The following is a 14,206-nucleotide window of genomic DNA, read 5'->3' on the forward strand; positions in this document are numbered from 1 at the left end:
GCCCCGGCTCCCTGAGCTTGTCCTGTGCACAGGCCACTAGGCTGCACTCCCTCACCTGGCAACTGATTTCCAGCAGCCAGTTTAAAATGAAGGTACACTCAGAATTAGTATTGCCAGTTCCAAGCACTCAGAAATGAGGCCTCCAGCCCCAAAATATCATGAGATGAGCTTAAAAATCATTTTGTTTTTTTTTAAATAATTTTGTGGGGCTTTTTATGTTTTTTCCACAACTACGAGGACTAGGAACTTCAGATATATATATAAATGGAAACCAGGACTCTCATGTCATCCTCGGACTCCAGCAGCTGGAGCTTTAAGGAAAATTCCAAGTATCATGAGATTTGTGATAAAATCACAAGAGTTAGCAACACTCCTACAGCTTACCCTGCGTCATCAGGCCTTGGCATGGACAGACTCTCAGGACGGGAGCTATATTACCCACTGACTTTGGAGACAACCCCCAGGACCTCACAGCCCTGACTCTACTGGCTGTCTGCTGAGAAGTGCCCAGTTAACTCATTTCCCATTCCCCCACCCCAGCTGGCATACTGCCTCACACCCCTTCCAGCCCCCCGACACCCCCGTGAATGTGGGGAACTCCATACTCCCTGTCAGCTGCAAGTCTCCTCTGCGGCGGCCGGCTCAGCTGCGTGTGATGGGGCTCAGGACACCCTGCCAGCTCCTGCCTGCTCTTCACATGCAGTGAGAGGCAGAGTGCTCACATGGACATAGGGTTTATCCCCTCTATTCATTTGTACCAGGCCAAGTTCAAAGTAACTATTCCTCAGCCCCTGGGGGCAGCCATGCTGCCAAGGAGTCACTGATACAGCTTGACAATTGTCATTCAAAGTGTCAAGTCATCAACAGGAGATAAAGTTAATGCTAGACTGTGGTCAATTTGTGTGTGTGTGTGTGTTCCTCCAGCAGCCAATGGGAGCTCTCAGACAGGCAGATCTTCCTCCTTGTGGGGAGCAGCCAGTTCTCTGACTGAAATAGCCTCACTTGCATCTCTGCTGAGCTGGTAGGAATGAGTCTTGGCTGGGGCTTGGCTCTGCTTTGCTATTTAAGTCTATGGGACTTAGCCAGGACCTCTAATGGTAAGATCAGAAAATAACGTCTATCTTCCTTAAGCGTAAGGTTTGCTGACCTTGTGTGTGTATCTACATACATGTGGCGTGTGTGAATAATAGCTGGGAGCCAAGTCTTTCTCTTTCTGAACTCCGGTGTGTCACCGCCATTGTCTGAGTGCAGGTTTCCATATGCAGCTTCAGCTGCTCCATAGCCTTTCCCTACCTATATCAAACAGTGTGATCTGGGGGGGGGGAGACTTGTCTACTAATTCTAAAGTCAGCTTGTGATTTTAATTTATATCAGAGTCTAAACTCTCCACGACCTTGACTATTAACTGTAAAGACAGCATGTAACAATTACAGGCTGGCAGCAGAGTGATTAGCAGACTCTAATGAAGCATTCCTTTGGCTCCGTGCGTACTCTGCTGAGCCAGAAAACTCTCTTGATTACCGTTGGCCTTAAATCTTTAGAGTGGTAACTTCAAAGGCACTTTGTTTTTTAGGACTTGTATCTTTATTTTGATACTAATGCAGAGAAAAGGCGACTGGGGCTCCTATGGATTCTGGTAACACTTTGCTAGATGAATCGATAGCTCTCTGCTTCAGCTGTGGTTTCCTTCTGGGGTTGAAGAGGGCTGCAAAAAGGTCTGCTTCTCTTTAAGCGTCTGTATAAAACGAGGTCTTGTTCCTCAAAGTGAGAGGGGAATGTTGAAAACTGGCCTCTTCTTACAAATCTACCTCTGCCCAGATCTTCCCCAGTGAGGAACACATTTAATGGCTATCTGAGTTTGCACCTCTGTTCTTGTCACTGATGCACAAAGCTTAGTAAGGTTAGCTTCATCTACCAGCCTCACTCCTCCAAACAAGAAACCACATCTGGGCCTCAGCTGCAGAATTTGGATCTGAATTTTATGAGGCCTGAAGTTTAGGGTGCAAGGATCTGATTCTCAGTCTGCGAAAACAGCCCCTGAGGATGACCTCTGCACAGAGGGAGGCCCCTGCTGGCACAAGGGCTTTGTGCTGGTTCTGCTCCTGGGATATGAGGAGTGGGGCTGCAGAGCACTGGACCCCCTTTCTCTATTTCTCAGGGCCTGTGGGGAGGAAAGCACAAGTCAGGGTAGCCCCAGGGCTGCTCTAACTTACCATAGCAGACAAGGCCCATACCGTCCCTGAATACAGAGAGCACAAGGATACTTCAGGCCATTTCAATGCACCCAGTCAGGCCCTGAGTACTTAGCCCATCTCTATAAGAACGAAAATCTGTGGCTTAGTACAAGGTGGTTGTGCTTAACTCTGGCAAAGGAAAAGTGACAATCTTACAGCTTGTACCCTTTAGCTTTTGGGCCTCTTGCTGTCTTTGAACAACAGGTGTTTAGGGAGTAGAGACTGAGGAAGGCAAGATACAGTCACTCTCTTCCTGCTCTGCCATCTGGGAAGTAAACGCTGACATGGATAGAAGATGGAGATTGAAATACAAGCATTTGATTGCCTGGATAGGGCGACCACTTGTCTGTTCTAGTCTATATAGGTTTTCATACCATGCTCATCACTGCAGTATCTGAGTGCTTTCTGGTCGTGCATTAAGCACCGTGATTAACATCTGCCACATATCTGTTCTTTGTTCCTCTCCCCAGGGCGAGAAGTGGGGCTAGAGCCTAGAACAGTTAACTAGCTCCAGCCAGAGTGTCATGTATCTCGCTAACACCTAGGAACAGAGGTGTCATTTGCTTTGGGGAAAGAGGGACAGTTGTCCCACCCCAGACCTCAGTTTGTGTCCCCTCCCCACAATTTCTCATAGGTCTGTGTGTCTTCTACTCTCCCCTTGTCACCAACCCATCCCAGCAGTGCAGGATGTAACAGAATCACACAGCATGTTCTGTATGCAAACTCCACTTTATCCCCCTGAATCTGTCTGAAATGACGCCCCTGTCCAGGACAGGCTGGACTGGGATTACGCTTTCCCCCTGCAACCATCAGTAAGGCTATAACCTTTCCATTAAAACTGCCATAGGGCCTGTCACAGCTAGCCAGCAGCCACAGGGCTACACAGGAAAGACATGGCTACGTGTGTAGAACTTATCAAGATGTCTTTAACCTGTTGGCTAAAATCCAGCTGGGCTGCAATCAGCTCCAGTACGCAGCCCTGTTATGCGCATGGCCCTTGTGACGGTAGTATCTGAGCTGCACCTCCCAATATTCCTGGGAGCCGGGGGAGCTGCTTATTTCCTTTTCACAGGTGGGAGACTGAGGCTCAGAGAGACTGATCATGTGGGCTGACCTCCAGGTCTCCCAGAGAGTCTGTGGTACAGCAGAGACTGGAAGTGGGGTCTCCTGAGCCCCCCCTAGTGCCCTAACCACTGAGCCATCCTGCCTCTGACCTGTGACTTGGTATTTTAGGGAATGCAGCTTCAGTTGTGCATTGATGAACAATCCAGGCTATCAGGAGGACCTCCCTGGTCCCACATGCCCCCTCTGCACAAAGGAGAGGAGACTCAGGCCCTGTATGTCAGGTTGGGACTGACCTTGCCAGGAAGGTTGTGGTGTGGGAATCATAGCTATGGCTGCATCGCTTGACGTGAATTATGGGCTTTGGGCTGGGCAAACTGTATCCAATGGAATAACTGGCCTGCTGGGTGACCTTGTGCAAGTCACTTCACCATCCCCTGCCTCGGTTTCCCCATCTGTAAGGTGGGGATAATGATACTGACCTCCTTCATGATGTGCTTTGAAATCTATGGATGAAAAGTGCTATACAAGAGCTAAGTATGATGACGACTATTATTATTAGTGCAATTAACTCTGCAGTTGCCCCATGCCTTGTGTTGAGATATTTATGACACACACACCAACCTGTAATATTTCTGTTGCATCCTGTTCTAGTGAGACTCTCAAGAGATCAGATCAGAATCAGTCTTCTAGAGGTTTGCCCACCATCACTGGCAAACCATAAACTTTTAGTACAAATCACTTTTGAATCATACGAAGATACAGTCTCTCTGCATCCGTCCCACCATGCACCAAGGTTCCTTATGTGTTTCTAATGTGCCCACTGCTTGGGGTATCGGGTATCCTTCCTTTGTCTGAAAGGAAACTTAATCTGTCTGATATGATCAGTTAGAAGCTGGAGTCGTAGTTTAGAGACTTCTTTTGAAGCTGGCCTCCCCTTTTTTACAGGCAGGACATTTAAAGCTCTTCACATGCCTTTTGTCTGATTCCCTGGCCAGGCAGAGCTGTTTCACCACTCTTACAAGAGGCTGTGACTCAATAGGTGTTAGTGAGCGTTAAGCCACAATGGGGTCGCAAGCTGTGAACAAGAGGAAGAGGTTATCAGGTTCCTCCTACAGACACAGGGCCAATATCTACACCAGCCCTGAACAGCATCAGTTTTTCCATGCAGAACTTCTCAAATAACTGTCGCAACCACCCAGGGCCAGTGATGTTTTGCCAAAACAGATCAGAGCATTGCTCTGGCATCCAGCCTTGGGCAGTGGCCTAGAAATGATGCTTCCAGGGATAGTTAAGTCACATACCCCATTGGTGGCACTAGTTAGCTCTGCAATGCTGTGTCAGGGAAGAGCATTGCTGCCTTAATAGCGTGAAGGGGAGGAAGAGTGGCCCAGTGGCTAGGGCACAAGCCAAGACCTGGGGTCAAGGCTCTGCTCTGCTACGGATTCCCTGTGGCACTTAGTCTCCCTGTGTCTCAACTCCCCATCTGTAAAAATGGGGATAATGCACTGCCTGAACTCACAGGAGTGGCATGAGGTACAGTAAAAATAGTGAGGTGTTCAGATTCCATTATAGTGGGGGGCTATTAAGTACCTTGGATAGATCCTTGAAGGATAGATCCTACTCCTTGAAGGTGAGATTACCCTTATTTTAACACGTTTCAGAGTAGCTGCCCTGTTAGTCTGTATCCGCAAAAAGAACAGGAGTACTTGTGGCACCTTAGAGACTAACAAATTTATTTGAGCATGAGCTTTCGTGGACTACATCTCACTTTATCGGATGCATGCAGTGGAAAATACAGTAGGAAGATTATATATGTATATATATATTAGTGTATGGTTACATCCATTGTTTCATGTTCTCTGTATGTGTATATATATATATATATCTCCCTACTGTATTTTCCACTACATGCATCCGATGAAGTGGGCTGTAGCCCACGAAAGCTTATGCTCAAATAAATGTGTTAGCCTCTAAGGTGCCACACGAGCTCCTGTTCCTTATTTTAACATCTATTAAGAGCTGCAGCAGCAGTTTTACAGTTAAGGGCTTAATCCTGCAAATACTTATTATGTAATAATAAGTTTACTCATATACATAAAAGTTACTCACATAAGATGTTTCCAAGGCTGGGGCCTCAGATTGTAAAACAGTTTCCATTTGCATCTGGATTTCTTCTCCTTCTACACCTTTCCCTTTTTCAGTTCTTCCCAAATTTGAAACAGCTCCTGCAGACTGGGTACTTGGCTGGTGGCAGATGAGAAATATTCTCATGAGGGGGCACTGGCAGTTAATTGGACAAACCATCTAGAAGTTATGAAGTGTAGCAAAAAGGTGGAGTTTTTCATCCTTTTTAATAAAAGTTTGGTCTGCTCATAACTCAGACAGCTGCAAGCTTGTTTTACATCTTGATCCCCAGCAAAAAAAATTTTTTTTTTGGCATCCCTCAATTATTTTATGTCCCCATCAGCAGCATAAACTCATGCTTGACTGGAAGAAGGGGAAGGTAAATTGTGCAAAGAATCTTAAGAGTCGGGTAGGCAGATAAAGGAGAATTCGGTGTCCTCTTTCATATGCATTTTATGTGCATTCTAACGAGTGCATGTTCACTTCATGTGCATTGTCTCTTATGCTTCACAGCAATGTGATCTAATTGTGTTCTCAGCCTAAACTGTTTTAATAACACTTAATTTGCTCTGTCGCTTGGTGCTGATGAGAGAGTAGGTGTGAAAGATAAGTTGGAGGAGACTCAGACTTAATTTTTACAGTAAATCAGCACAAGCTGTGTATGAGAGCAATTTACAGAGCCAGATCCTCAGCTGGGGTAAATCAGCATAATCAGTAAAATTGTGGTGATTTACACCAATTAAGGATCTGGCCCTTAATTTCTTTCTCTCGCTCTTGCTCACGCTACAAAACCCTCAGGAGCCCTGGCAAACAACTGGAAATGCTGCATTTTCCCATATTTTAGAAATAAGTGTTAGTTTTGCAGATACATTATCATAAAGGACTCTTCGGCAGTGAGCTGTTAGTTTATTTGTACAATAACCTCTCACTCACATGCATCCATCTGTCTGCTTTGAACAGTGGATGTTACCAAGTGTAAATGCCTCTAAAACTGCTTCAAAAAAAGAACCCTCCCATTAAATCCACAGTGAGACAACTGACCTGGGATCTTATTTGAACATGGACCTAAATAGAATATTTCATAAGCTTCTAGAAACCAAGTATGATGAAACAGCACCTTTCAGACCGCATCCGCAAAATATCAGCCCCGTACAAGAAAAGTGCCCCCTCTGAGAAAGTTAAGTTTAATCTCAGGGGGCAGACATCCCAATGGAGCAGTGGCAGAGTGGTGTTAACCTGGAGACATACTGTGTTCTCTGACCCTGCACAGTGTTTGTAATGGAGCATGTTTCTGGCATTCTAGTTCTCTACCTGCAGAAGCTGAATTCCACCACCAGACCTGGATTCCCCAGACCCATGAACCCCAATGACCCCGGCGTTCGCAGAGCCGCTCGCTTTGGGGTTTATCGCTATAACAACAGCTCAAACGACATTTTTCTATTCAAAGAGTCTCGTATAACTAAAGCAATGGTGCAGGTAAGCACACCTTGGTCGCATAGAAAATGTTTCTGACTCAGCCCAAATCAGCTAGAAGTAATGAGCTCTTGCCAATACAAGCGGGAGCACTCCTGTTCCTCACTCAGCAGCTGTAACTCGGCGCAGCCAGCGTGGCTCTGCTGCCTTCAGTCAGAGGTCTGGCCCTCAGGCCTAGCAGTGACATAGTTCCTTCTCACATCAACAGTTAGAAGTGTTTTGACTCTCTTAAAAGGGGATGTCCCCCTACCTCTGGGGGACAGATAAAAAAGCAAAGTTGATTAGCCAGGATTGCTGCCCTGAGTTTCCTCCAAGGCAGTCAGTGAAAGAAGCCACAGGATCCAGCTGCTGGTCTGTAACTCAGGCTAGACCCCACAGGGTTGACAAATGAAATCTTGTTTTCCACCTCGCTCCCAGCAGACACTTCCCCAATCCCACTGCAGTGATCAGTTTGGCCTAAGCACCTGCTTTTCAATGCTGTATTTAGACAGTGTCAGCTCTTTGGGACAGGTCCTCAGACATATGTTTGTACAGCACCTAGCACCATGGGCTCTGGCCCCAGGTTCCCCCTCAACCCCAAAGCCACCGAGTAACAGCTTATTCTCCCAAGGGGCATTGTTTGACACACCTAGAACACACAGGATGTTGTTGATTTAGATTAAGTACCCAGTTCTTGTTCCATAGCCCAATGCTCTGACTCCTTTTGGATACATCTGATCTTTTCTCCCTGCCCTGACTCTTCTCCCCTCTATTAACTAACCTGGAAACTGCTTCCTCTAGGTAGTCAGAGGGCTGAAATACATGCTCAATGTAGAAATTGGCCGGACGGTGTGTGACAAGAGGGGACACTCCAACTTGGACAGCTGCGACTTTCAGAAGAAGAAAAAGCTGCAACAAGTAGAATGAGTTTCATTTTCTCTTTCCCTCTCCCTTGGGGTTGCTTAGTAGCTACATTTTTAAGTTCATGGGAGTACAGGGCCTGTAGTCAAAGGGAGTCTTTCCACTGGATTCAACAGGTATTAGATCACAATCAATTAAGGCCCCAATCCTACAAACATGCCTGTGCGCCACTCTTGATTTGCAGTGGGACAACTCTCACCAGTTCACTTATATACAATAGCCATTTCCATTTCACACTCTTCACAAAACTCAAGTCTATAAGTTTTCGACGCACAATGTTTTATCGGTTATGAGAGAGATTTTTCATTGACTTCAATGGGAGCAGAGCTGGGCCACTGTGGAGCACTCTGGAAAGTTCCACTCAAAATCTGTAGGGAGGCTTCCTGGAGGACAGATCCAATTTTATTATGCACGCATCCTTCCCCAGCCCTCCTGGAGAGTAATTTATGGTACACAGACTTCACCAGCAACAGGGGAAAGAACTGCTACATGTTTAACCTATAAGCAAGGATTCTGTACCCCCTCACATACTCCTGTTAGGATACTGGTTTAATGGTCTGCTGAAAGGCTAATGACCATTTTGTAAGGCAATGAACTTGGCTCAGCAGATGCTTTAACCATCACTTAGGGCACAGATCCTCAACACAGGGCCCGGGGGTCATGTCCACCCTTCCTTTCCTTATGGCTAGAAGGGAGGAAAGTCCCCAAACTTTTCTGCTGAAACATGGGGCCACAGCCTGGAAAAGGCTGAGAGTCAGTGACACATGGGCTGAATTTGGAAACCTCACGTGTTCTTTTCTGCTTGCAGATGTTCAGATGCTATTTTGAGGTCTGGACTATCCCCTGGCTACAGCGAGTCCAAGTGCTGCTTGCTCTCTGTCACTGATCCAGCTTCCCCAGCCACAGCCGCACCTGCCTCAATGCACTCGCAGTGAGGATTTCGGTACTGTCTGTTTTCTGTTAGCAGCAGAGACCAGTGAAGAATTGCTGCAAAGAGATTATTCCAGTGAATGGCTCTTTTTCAAGTATGACTCCTTGGGAAGATAGTTGAAAAGTCTACACCACAAAACCCACCGAGCAACAGGATCTTAGCAAATCAGGTTAATGTTTACTGCTGTCCAGCTGAGGCATTTTGACAAATGAACTAACCTGCAGAAGACAGTTTTATTTCTCCAACTGACACTGGCCCACCAGTCAGATGGAAAGTAAACTAGATTCTAACTGCATTAGCTGAAACATCCACATACAGTCTAAATGGACTATGGTGGCCAGCTGTATATGATTTCAGCTGCTGTATGGCAGAAGTGACACAAACTAGGCAGCACTTGTACATTATCCACAATAACCTATCCATGCACATGCTGAGAAATCTTAGGGAAAATGTTTTGCCATCCCCTGCAGCATGGGGCATGGGTCACTTGCTGGTGGATTCTCTGCAGCTTGAGGTCTTCAAACCACAATTTGAAGACTTCAATAACTCAGGCATAGGTTAGGGGTTTGTTATAGAAGTGGATGGGTAGGGTTCTGTGGCCTGCTTTGTGCAGGGGGTCGGATCACATTGGTCCCTTCTGACCCTAGAATCTATGAATCTATTCTAAGAGGAATAACTTGTCTGCACAGTTTTATTTTACTGAAACTCGGTTACTTGATTATATTTTTGTAATTCATCTGGGAATTAAGCTACACTCTGTTCAGTGTCCAGTTATTCGCCTTTTCCACTTGAAATGTTGGTTGCCAAGAGCTCAGGTCTAAGAGAGTGAATCAGCTCCCAATGGCACTCAATAACCCTTCATCACTGACTCTTCTCACCTGTGCTTCACGCTGAATGGCCAAACCCACTTGGGCCATCAGCCGGAGTCAGACCCTGTCATAAACAGATAGCTAAGGGTTAAAGTCTCTTTCACCTGGAAAGAAATAATCTGAACCACCTGACCAGAGGACCAATCAGGAAACAGGATTTTTTTCAACTCTGGGCGGAGGGAATTGTGTGTCTGAGTTCTTTGTTTTTCTGCCGGACTCTTTCTCAGCTATGGGAAGGATTTTTCTATTTCCTGCTTTCTAATCTTCTGTTTCCCAGTTGTAAGTACAAAAAGATCAGATAGGATTTATATGTTTTTTTTGTATTTACATGTCTATAGTTGCTGGAGTGCTTTAAATTGTATTCTGTTTAAATAAGGCTGTTTATTCAATATTCTTTTAAGCAATTGACCCTGTATTTGTCACCTTAATACAGAGAGACCATTTGTATGTATTTTTCTTTCTTTTTCTATAAAGCTTTCTTTTAAGACCTGTTGGAGTTTTTCTTTAGTGGGGAACTTCAGGGAATTGGGTCTGCAGCTCACCAGGGAATTGGTGGGAGGTCTGTGTGTGTTAGATTTACTAGCCTGATTTTGCATTCCCTCTGGGTGAAGAGGAAAGTGCTTTTGTTTTCAGGACTGGAATTACAGAGGGTGGACTCCCTCTGCTTAGATTCACGGAGGTTGCTTCTGTGTATCTCTCCAGGAGCACCTGGAGGGGGGAAGGGAAAAGATTTATTTCCCTTTGTTGTGAGACTCAAGGGTTTGGGTCTTGGGGTCCCCAGGGAAGGGTTTTGGGGGGACCAGAGTGCCCCAAAACACTCTAATTTTTTGGGTGGTGGCAGCAGTACCAGGTCCAAGCTGGTAACTAAGCTTGGAGGTTTTTCATGCTAACCCCCATATTTTGGACGCTAAGGTCCAAATCTGGGACCAGGTTATGACAGACCCCACACCGCATACACTGAAACCATGAGTCTCTGATGCCTGAGGTAAGGGACTAAGGCAGAGGTCAAAGGTATTTAGGTGCCTAACTCCCCTTGAACTCAATAGGAGATAAGTGCCTAAACACCTTTGGAGGAGCTCAGCCCTATATCCTCTAGCTGTAGCAGCTTCCAATCTTATCTAGACCAGGCTGGGGGAGGGGGGAACAAAGACCCCCTCTCCTCTAGTGTGACGTTCTTCTGTCTTTCAAACACCTCCCTGCATCCCTAGGGCAGCCTGTGGCACTCATACCCCTGTCAGGCTGTGGCAGGAGCGCCTGTCTTGGCAAACAGCTGCACTTTGACAAGGGCCTCTGCCTCCAGCCACTTTTACAGACACCAGTTAGACCTGGCAGACCCCACAAAGCCAGTGGAGACTGAGTTGGGGCAGGAGGGAACCCACATGATGGCAGCCTGGCCCTAGTGTAGTTCAAAGGCCCCTGTTCCCACTGAGCCCTCGTGAGCCCTGTGGCAGGATGCCCACCCTAAGCTGGTCACAAGTGACCACCAGACATGCTTCTCTCAATAGCAGAAGGTGCATGGTGCAGTGCCAGATAATAGCCAGTAAGAGCTGCAGGTCACCAGCTGCCCACATCCCTTGTCTCTTACAGTTGGAAAGAAGCCTCATGCTCATTCCCCGTTAGCTGGTACTTTGCATGGAGGTAGGGCTCAGGCTATAGTGTTCCATGCCTGGCTGTTATCTTGGGAGGAGGTGACTAGAGTAGTCTGGCACTCACCCAGAGGTCTAGCTTCCGCCCCCAGCATACTGGCTGGGTGATATAATAGATTGCACCCAATTAAGTTAAAAACCAGTCAGCACTATGTGATGTTGTTCCTAGAAGGAACATATGGAAATTGGTCATGGCTGTGACACAGATTCAAGAGTGCAGCTAAGCATGTCAATAGAACAAGATTTCTCAGCTGTCAGCGTTCCACAGCCTGTGATCAGAGTTTAAAGGCTTTGTCTCTCAGCCTTTTCAGTTTGAGTTAGTACCTCATTTGTTAGGGAAATAGCTGTTTGAGCCTAGACACATGCAAAGGCCCATGCAATTGCCAGACACATCTGATTCAAATCTAAGGGCTGGTCTACACTACGGTGGGAAATCGATCTTAGATACACAACTTCAGCTACGTGAATAACGTAGCTGAAGTTGAAGTATCTAAGATCGAATCACTCACCGTCCTCACGGCGCGGGATCGATGTCCACGGCTCCCCCTGTCGATTCCGCAGCTCCGTTCTGGTTGGTGGAGTTACGGAATCGATATAAGCGCGTTCGGGGATCGATATATTGTGTCTAGATGAGACGTGATATATCGATCCCCGAGCAATCGATTGCTACCCGCCGATACGGCGGGTAGTGAAGACGTAGCCTAATACACATTTGGCGTGTGTCTGCTCTCTCTACATTAGGAATACAAGGCACAGTCAGGTTCCAAATAATCAGGGTTACTGACATCACCAACACCCACACCCCCTACCTACCTACCTTCTCTGGGAGGGGGCTGGTGGCTTCTGCAGCAGAAGACAGGGCCAATTACTAGAGGGCTCCTAAGCTATTTAAAGGGATATCACCCTATTCCTATACACCACAGCATTCTACCATGCCAGGTTATGCCTGCAACTATTGTCTGGTGTAGGTATTAGTATACAGACATGGAGACCAGTCTCCCACTCAGAAAGCAGGGAAATTCTCTCTCTTTTACAAAAAAACATTAAGATCTGTTGTAACCCTGGAGAACCAACTGTTCACCATTATTCACAAATTGATGTAATGTGAAATAGGCAGCATGTGTCTTCTCAAATAGATTCCATTGTTCCTCAAAACAAAGCAGAAATGAGCGGCCCCGAAGGTGGCTACCACCAAGTGGCACAGCAGAGGTTCTCACTCCATGCAAGGGGGGGGGGGGGCAGGTTAGCGTAATTAAAAGCTTTGCAGTGCGAGGAGATGTACAAATGTTGGCCCTAATAAGTGCTATGTGGAGTTTCCTTAACATTTGAGTCACGCAGTGTCACTAACAGTGCTCCGCCCAGGGATGGGTCAGACACCACCCACGGCCGGGGAGTGTATGTCTGCCCAAGAGGTGCTAGCCCAAGCTTAATGCTTGCCAGTTCACTCTGGCTACTTACTATCTTTGTACAGACATCTGTTCCACGCTACAATCATGTGGAGTTGACCCTAGGGATCAAACAATTAACTTGAGGAAAACCTTTAAAGACAAAGCACAGGACAGGAGGCAAATTGGCCTTGCACCAGCTCCAAGACACCAAGGCAGCCGCTAAAGATTGAACGTTCCACTGTGCAGCAAAAGTTTCTGGGGCAATTGGAGCTGCTGTTTCTTGCACCTCACCTCCCATGGGGTGTGTGAATCAGCAGGTGGAGGAGGGTTTGGAGTGGCATATTTTTTTTTAGATTTTCAATATCCCCCTTGTTTCCCGATTGAAAATGCGTTGGGCATCAGTGGTGCTACACAGCTCCTGTGCACAGCCCATTCCCCACTTAGCTGGCCTAGGGCATGACTCAGCCAAGTACAGCGGGCCCTGTAGCCTGCCAGGGAGGGAACTTCTGAACCTGGCAGAGGCTAGGAGAACCAAAGCTGTGAGGTGGTGGAGCGCTGCCCCTTGTGCTGATGGGGGGTGGGAGGAGGTTGGATGTATCTGCAAAGGCAGAGGGGCGAGGCAGCCTCCACCTGTTTCACAATAAGGGTGTCCAAATATCCCTCAGCCTAGGTGCCTACAAACCCAGCCCCCCACCTTACAAAGAGCAATTAGAAAGCCACACGTGGTGCCCCTTATCTCCCAATACTGCCTCCCCCTGAATCAGCTCCACCGATATCTCTGAAGAGGTCCTGTCCTATGATCTCAGGCATCTCTGGCACTCTTGTCTCAGCTGGGGCCCGGGTGTGGGTTTCCCGCTCCGGACGTTCCAGGGCCATCACGCTGAGCACCTCTGTTCTGTGGAGCAGCGTCTTGGCTTGTACTGAAGTGCAAGGGCTGGGAATCGGGTCTGGTTCACCACAGAATGGGCAGGTTCTCCCTCTCCTGAGCTGGCTGCCAGCATCGTGGGCCTTGTTATATCACACCTTGAGACCTTTAACCATATCCCAGTGCGCCCCGGGGGACCAAGTGATGCTCTGCAGACACCTGCCTGGATCTCCTCAGCAGCCAGATGCCAGTGCCAGCACCAGCACATTTGCCTCTGGTCACTCCTAGGAAGCCTTCTTAAATATAAAAAAGTAAATAACTGGAGATATACCAATCTCCTAGAACTGGAAGGGACTGTGAAAAGTCAACAAGTCCAGCCCCCTGCCTTCACTAGCAGGACCAATTTTTGCCCCAGATGGCCCCCTTAAGGATTGAACTCACAACCCTGGGTTTAGCAGGCCAATGCTCAAACCACTGTGCTATTGCCCATTTTCTGAGACATGCTCTCACTCAGCTATGCACCATTCAGCAGCCAGTATGGAACAGATAGGGCAGGCTGCAGCCAGGGCAGGAGATGAGCAGCAGAACCCAGTGCAAGTGACTCGAGCTCTGAACAGGGTGAGACCACACCGTGGTAGAAACACCTGCACGCCATGTACTTTAGTACTTCCACCACTGCTGGAATGTACCTGCCACAACTGGGCAACATGC

At 47.3% G+C, this 14,206-nt stretch overlaps 1 protein-coding gene across 1 annotated transcript; it reads left to right on the forward strand.

Moving 5' to 3' along the window:
• Positions 1–1,005: 1,005 nt before the first annotated feature.
• Positions 1,006–9,214, forward strand: CST7 (cystatin F). Its single transcript, XM_030554324.1, has 4 exons — positions 1,006–1,097; positions 6,727–6,899; positions 7,677–7,793; positions 8,605–9,214. Exons 1-4 carry the CDS (start codon positions 1,028–1,030, stop codon positions 8,680–8,682), a joined length of 438 nt encoding a protein of 145 aa, XP_030410184.1. The 5' UTR covers positions 1,006–1,027; the 3' UTR covers positions 8,683–9,214.
• Positions 9,215–14,206: the final 4,992 nt, after the last annotated feature.

This window comes from Gopherus evgoodei, chromosome 3 (genome assembly GCF_007399415.2).
Source record: "Gopherus evgoodei ecotype Sinaloan lineage chromosome 3, rGopEvg1_v1.p, whole genome shotgun sequence".
Taxonomy (NCBI): domain Eukaryota; kingdom Metazoa; phylum Chordata; order Testudines; family Testudinidae; genus Gopherus; species Gopherus evgoodei.

What these genes read in the sequence shown, in the direction of transcription:
- CST7 (XM_030554324.1), top strand. Translation starts at nt 1,028, where the DNA reads ATGAGTCTTGGCTGGGGCTTGGCTCTGCTTTGCTATTTAAGTCTATGG. An exon ending in CTTAGCCAGGACCTCTAATG is followed by an intron (nt 1,098 to 6,726) that starts GTAAGATCAGAA and finishes CTGGCATTCTAG; the next exon opens with TTCTCTACCTGCAGAAGCTG. An exon ending in TAACTAAAGCAATGGTGCAG is followed by an intron (nt 6,900 to 7,676) that starts GTAAGCACACCT and finishes TGCTTCCTCTAG; the next exon opens with GTAGTCAGAGGGCTGAAATA.